The sequence below is a fragment of the Anarrhichthys ocellatus genome, unplaced genomic scaffold (assembly GCF_004355925.1).
Source record: "Anarrhichthys ocellatus isolate YVR2014 unplaced genomic scaffold, GSC_Weel_1.0 scaffold19, whole genome shotgun sequence".
In the NCBI taxonomy this organism is placed as follows: domain Eukaryota; kingdom Metazoa; phylum Chordata; class Actinopteri; order Perciformes; family Anarhichadidae; genus Anarrhichthys; species Anarrhichthys ocellatus.
In genome coordinates, this window is record NW_022280049.1 from 1,875,025 (window position 1) to 1,881,743 (window position 6,719).

A 6,719-nucleotide genomic window follows, 5' to 3' on the forward strand; every position below is an offset into this window, starting at 1 on the left:
TATATATATGTATATATATATGTGTATATATATATGTATATATATATGTGTATATATATATGTATATATATATATGTATATATATATGTGTATATATATATGTGTATATATATATGTATATATGTATGTATGTATATATGGAATATAATGTATTCTGTTTACAGTACAATGTAGTAACTATGTTCATGCCATCTTCAATTAAAGTAATGTATATGAGTATTGAGAATAAACACATTGTAATTGTGTTCATAGTCTATATTAACAGCATGCTACAAATGAAAAGGACAAAGGCTCAAGATAAGTGTTGGCATGTGGACAGAGCTATTTATTTGGTGTTGTTGTGATGCAAAAACGTGTTTATGTTTTTGGATTTTTTGTGTAGAGTTTTGACAAAGAGGGCTCGTATACTTTCAGAAATTGTGTTTTAGTAATTGTTGTCCTCCATCTCATACCCTCATAATCTGTCAGCTCTCTTCCGTCTACTTTCTAGTGAATCCCGTGAAAACAAAGTGGGGAGAGTTCCGTTTTTTCATGCTCGACCATATAGAACTTATGTGAAAAGTCTGCACTTGGCTGCTGGAGCTTTGGTGGTATAGAGCGAGTTGTGTGTGCATTAATTGTTTGGTTGGTGGTTAAATGCCCATGAAGTATTTCTGAGCAAGACACTGAACCTCAAATTGATCCCAGTGAATGTGTGGGAATAAAACGGCACCATAGAAAAAGTGTCCATCGGATTTTACATGCAAGATCTTGCTTTTATTTTTATTTTAGAGAAAGAAATACCAGAGCTGACATAGCAAACATACACGTGTGACTGTATATTCTTTTCTGCATGCTGGTGGTGTCACACCCTTTAATATCTAAGACAAAATGAAAGTGACACTGATTAGTTGATTCTTCCTTTGTTGTCTTATACTGCAAGACCCTGAAAATGAAACAGCTAAATGGAATTCAGCCATCATTCCTTTTTTAAATATGTATAGCCTACCTGTACCTACTGTATGTGCATATTTTAGCAGACTTTCTTCCTTTACATTTTTTATTGATTATGCATCTTATTATATTCCGTAGTTCAGATAGAGTACACCTGACTGTCTGATTCTTCTTTCTTCATAAATCATAATTTTGTCAATGAACTAAACGGATTTTCCCCCCCCTTTTTTTAAGCGTGTACAACATGTAACATTAATAGTTGTATTTCCATAATTCTGTAATCATTTAAATTTTAGAAAATGAACAGCCAGGATACAGGTCTGTCGCCTGGTTTGCAGTGAATCGCTCGCCGATGCCACTGATGGATAAATCCCAGGAATGGTAGTCGAGCGCAGATAAGATCAGACGTTAGGTGAACATGGCTCTCTCCAGAGGATTGAGATGCTGTCAAAGGGTTTTCTCCTGGATACCTGTCCTTATAATAACCTGCGTGGTGTTGTGGTCGTACTACGCCTACGTATTTGAGCTATGTCTTTGTAAGTATGAGACACGGTGTCCGTTTGTTTGGAATGTTTTTACCGTTTAATTGTAGACATCGCAGATTGCCGCACAGCAGTGTTGACAGAAATATTGTGTAAAACAGCAAAATATGCGGAAGTGGTTCAGGGTGTGCGCTTTTATTTAGCTAACGTGACATTTAGCTATTCAATAAATGACTGGTAATTAAATGTTTCATTGCCTCTAAGAGGTTAGCTAGTGTTTTTATTGCCGTGTCTCCCACAGCTAGCTACAGCCTTATAATCTGGCTAGTCGTGCTAGCCGGTAAATGTAGTTCCTCTTTTGAAAGATCACACTAGTGTTAGTGGAAACAGATGCTGCACTGTTGCTAGTCTCTGTCACCCGGCTTGTGTTTTTATCATGCCATATTCTTGCTTTTACAGTTACACTCACCAACACACTGGAGAAAGGTGAGTTATACCCACACATTGTTTTGTGCTATAAGCAGTGTGAGCTGCTATACAATACATGACTTTTATTTCATGATTGTTTAGTAAATGAATGTACCTGGTTTCTGCACTTGCAGTGGCCTATCTCCTGGTATTTCATGTTTGCTTTGTGATGTTCTCCTGGACCTACTGGAAGTCTATATTTACCCCCGCTGCATCACCATGCAAAAAGGTATCCTGAACACCGTGTTATTGATTTATTGTGCCATATATAACAAGTCTGTAAATATGATGTTATATGCATGTGATCATCATGCATGTTTGTTGCTCTAGTTCCAGCTGTCATACTCAGACAAGCAAAGATACGAGATGGAAGAGAGGCCAGATGCACAGAAACAAATCCTGGTTGAGATTGCAAAGAAACTGCCCATCTTTAGTCGAGCTCAATCTGGAGGTAAACTGTCCTTTTTAAGTTATTTATATTGTTCCTCAGCAAGGATATGATTTCATATGGAACTATGCATTTATTTGCCATATCTCAAAACCAGAGGAGTAACAAGGTACATTAGCCACAGTCCGTCATCTCGCACATATTCTGTGAGTGTTGAAAAGAAGTAGGCTAGTGCAGTTAGCCTTGTGTGTGTGTGTGTGTGTGTGTGTGTGTGTGTGTGTGTGTGTGTGTGCGCTCCTGAGCATCCCCCATCCAGAGTAATCAGCATATGCATCTCTTTCATTAGTGCTGATTGCTGAGACTAAGTTCTAGGCTACAGGAAGTAAGTGAAGGGTAAGCTCAGCTCAAATGTCGTTCATTCAACTGGCCATCCTGTTGTCTCCCAGCTATCAGGTTCTGCGACCGCTGCCAGGTATTGAAGCCTGACCGCTGTCACCACTGCTCGGTTTGTGAAACGTAAGTCACTCTTTCCTTCTCGATCCATTCGTCTGGAGAGATTGCCCAAGGCCGCCTGGGACTGTTGTGACAGTTAGAAGGTGTTGCTTTGTTGGCACACGATCTCTCAGAGAGAATATCCAAAAGGATCAATCGGAGCAGATGTTTACCGCAAGGAATCAGACTGCAATCACACCACATTGTGTGAAAAGCGAGAGATTTATGATATTCACTGCTGTAACATAGCTGCTGTACTGTAAAAATGACATACAGAAACAAAATATGTTTTTTGTTGAAGGTGTGTCTTGAAGATGGACCACCACTGTCCCTGGTAAGTCACTCGGCCTGTATTTCCCTGTTTTTAAGGAATTTATGCATTAATTATGCGCTGACACCCGCATTTCTTATTCTTTTAGGGTGAACAACTGTGTGGGCTTTGCCAACTACAAGTTCTTCCTGCTTTTCCTCTCCTACTCCATGCTGTACTGTGTATTCATTGCAGCAACAGTCTTTCAGTATTTCCTCAAATTCTGGGTGGTGAGTGTCATTAGTTGAAATGATCACTCATGCTCAACATCATAATGGAGTCATATGACAACTTTAGTTGCACATAGTCGGCACTATTGCAGTTCAATAAGAACAGAGAACTGAACCCTGTGTCATGAGTTATACCTTTTTTTTTTTTTTTTTAAAAAGTCAACAATTTTCTCAAGTTTCTCGTTCTCCTGTTTCTCTCTCCCAGGGTGAGTTGCCAAATGGGCCCGCGAAGTTCCACGTCCTCTTCCTCATGTTTGTGGCGCTCATGTTTTTCGTCAGTCTCATGTTCCTCTTTGGCTACCACTGTTGGTTGGTGGCCAAGAACCGATCCACTTTAGGTGAGGATCTACATATTTTTATCGGAGAACCCCTAAGATTCTGCTCCTAAAGCTGCTCTCTCACTACCTCGTGAATGCAGGTCTTAAAAGTAGATGTGGAGCATTAACATCTTATTCTAATTATTTTTCCTTTTCTAGAGGCCTTCTCAGCTCCAGTTTTTGTCAATGGACCCGAGAGAAATGGCTTCAATGTCGGCACACGCAGAAACCTGCAGCAGGTATTTGGAGAGGATCGCAGGCTGTGGTTCATCCCTGTTTTCACAAGGTGAGTCCGTCGTCAAGAGACGTCAAGTCAAACCGGTTCTCCTCCTCTTGCTCATTAATTCAGTGGTGCTGCTCATTTTGCATTAGCATTTCTCAAATATTAGACTTGGCTCTCGAAATTGCAATTGAGATAATTCAAATATAGAACCAGAGAACGTAACGCCACACAACATACATGTAATTGAATGTATTAATGTAATAAAATACAGGGGATGTGGATAGTTTATAGGATGGACAATATAAAGTGGAATGTCTTCAGAATACAGAGTTGTTTTGTATGTAGCAGTGTTGGAGCTAATGAACAAAATGTTGAATTAGGAATTGGATCAGTGGCGGGGATGAAGTAATGGTCTTGGTTCCTTAAGTAGCTTTCATCTTGTTTCATGCACTGGACACGTCAGCCAAGGGAATGGCCACTACTTCCCCTTGAAGAATCGGAGTTCTGAGGCCCACAACCCCTTATTAGCTAATGAGGACATGTGGGAGGAGTCGGAGGATGGCTCTGAGCAAGGAAGCTTGGGTGAGTTGAGTCCCTTTCATTTTGTCATATGCATATTTATACATCCACACGTTTGTAGTTCCTCGAATACAAACTGCTTTTCAATATGTTAAAACTGAAATAATTTTATACGTTTTTTTATTCAAGTTAAAAAATCACCTGATGAACTGGACTTGAGTCTGACGAGTGTGTCGAACCTTAGTAAATCTGCCACTACAAGGAATATAACTTTTGAATAAATAAATAGCGTCCCCTCAATTACAACCTTTCACTTAAATCTGTCACCAAAATGAAACAAGAATTTTGAGTGTGATTTATCCAATGTCCAGATTCATATTCTGGAAATGTATGCAAATTAGCACATATTTGATAATAGAATGCCTCATTTGCATAGTTTAACATAACATTTTAGAAAACTTCAAAAAACAATTGTCTTAATGTAAGTAATCAACTGGAGATGTGTCACGGTGATGTCTTTTAGTTAAAATGCTAAATGATTGAGCTGCAGTAAATAATGCATTACCAAACCAGAACAGTTTCACTTGTCTTCTCATTAAATGTGAGAATCATTATTATAACTCACTTGTTTTCTCTAATTCCAAAATACAAAATGCTTCAAAAAAATGTGAGCAGTTGATCTGGATCCATTTTAATACCCCAACTATTCCATAACTCACGTTAGTGTAGTCACAGACGGTACTGGGCACACACCTAAAAACAATAACTCTAGTCTGTAGGAAGTCACCTTTCAGCGCCAAACGTAAGCAGTTATGAAACACACTTTATCCCCCTGAAGTAAAAGAGGCTTAGACACGTAAGTCTGACAGTGAAACAAACCAAAAATACAAATGTGTTTGTGTTCAAACTTGTGTGTTCAAATTCAGTAATCTGGACAGTTTGGTTGAAACCGTTCTATTCTGCTGCCACCTGGTGGTCGTATGCAACATCATGTACTGAAGGAGCTGAATCAGTTCCAACAAACACCGATGAAATAATAAATGCTGACATGTCTTTGTTTTTGTCTTTCTTTCCAGCTGAGGACCAAGACCCCTCTGTTACCATAGAGATGGAAGAATAGTCATTTTAAGGACAATCTACACTTGTACAGAGGACGTAGATTTACCATCGCACACATAGTGTACCACGAGGCAGATGCATTCCAAACCATGTGGATGTTCAGACACTGAAAAACAAATTCTGAAGGTGGGCCAAACTTGTGGATTAAAACCTGCGATTGGATTGTCTTTGGCATTTCTACCCACGTTCTAATGATGAATAGAGTAACTCGATGGACAACCAGTAGCATCAGCTCTCCTCTCATGGACAACAGTATCAGTGTGATCTGGACAAAACAATTGTCAAATATTTCCTTGCATACAAAAAGACAAATGTATATATCTATCTACTGTGTGTATGTATATATGTGTATATATATATATCTATATATATATATATCTATATATATCTATATATATATATATCTATATATATCTATATCTATATATATCTATCTATATCTATATATCTATATATATATGTATATATATCTATATAGATATATAGATATATAGATATAGATATATAGATATATATATATCTCTATCTATATATATATATCTATATATATCTATATATATCTATATATATATATATATTTCCATCTGGTTGTTCCTGGCAAGGCACTGATATATTACTGTTGATTGGGAAGCTTGGGTCTGGCACTGTGCAAATTTATCTGCCTCTGTTTCATTGTTGGGCTGTGAGTTTACAGTGTTGCACCTATTGGTGAAGGGTGGTATCTAAATTGATGCACATAATGCTCCAGAGATCTCTTGTAGTGATTGAGTTTGGGTCTTGCAGCATATTAACATAGGACCTTACTTTTTTTTTTTTCCAATGACCATAAGCATATTGTAATACCTGACCTAACCTCTGCCTTATTAACATATTTATTCTTGTCTTTTGGGAGTCCATTTCTCCTCAGAATGTACGCAGCACCCTGCTTGTGAATAGACGTTGCCAACATTTTGGGCACTTATTTAGGAACGAACCTCCCGTATTATGCTTTAACAGAGTATTTTAGCATTAATATTGAGTTCAAATGCTATTGCCTATGTCTGATCAGACTGGTGACAGTAAGAAAAACAACCAGTGTATATGTGTAGCTCTGGTTAGCAGCTACAGCTCACGATGTTTGAAAATGAATCCTGAAACCAGAGTATTACAGCAAAACATAGAGGTATACTATGCAGGAATTTCCTAAAAAAAACCAAATGTAAAGTAATCCCTCTCAATCATCACTTCTGATTACGTTA

General features: G+C 38.0%; 1 protein-coding gene across 1 annotated transcript; it reads left to right on the forward strand.

The window, feature by feature from the left end:
- Positions 1-1,295: 1,295 nt before the first annotated feature.
- On the forward strand, positions 1,296-5,847 carry zdhhc15b (zDHHC palmitoyltransferase 15b). Its single transcript, XM_031857770.1, has 11 exons — positions 1,296-1,469; positions 1,875-1,901; positions 2,018-2,112; positions 2,214-2,334; positions 2,718-2,787; positions 3,065-3,097; positions 3,183-3,303; positions 3,509-3,641; positions 3,780-3,906; positions 4,307-4,425; positions 5,439-5,847. Exons 1-11 carry the CDS (start codon positions 1,352-1,354, stop codon positions 5,480-5,482), a joined length of 1,008 nt encoding a protein of 335 aa, XP_031713630.1. The 5' UTR covers positions 1,296-1,351; the 3' UTR covers positions 5,483-5,847.
- Positions 5,848-6,719: the final 872 nt, after the last annotated feature.

Excerpts from the sequence above, each read along its gene's own strand:
- zdhhc15b (XM_031857770.1), top strand. The coding sequence starts at position 1,352 with ATGGCTCTCTCCAGAGGATTGAGATGCTGTCAAAGGGTTTTCTCCTGG. Across the intron at positions 1,902-2,017 it reads CACCAACACACTGGAGAAAG|TGGCCTATCTCCTGGTATTT; the intron begins GTGAGTTATACC and ends CTGCACTTGCAG. Across the intron at positions 3,304-3,508 it reads ATTTCCTCAAATTCTGGGTG|GGTGAGTTGCCAAATGGGCC; the intron begins GTGAGTGTCATT and ends TCTCTCTCCCAG.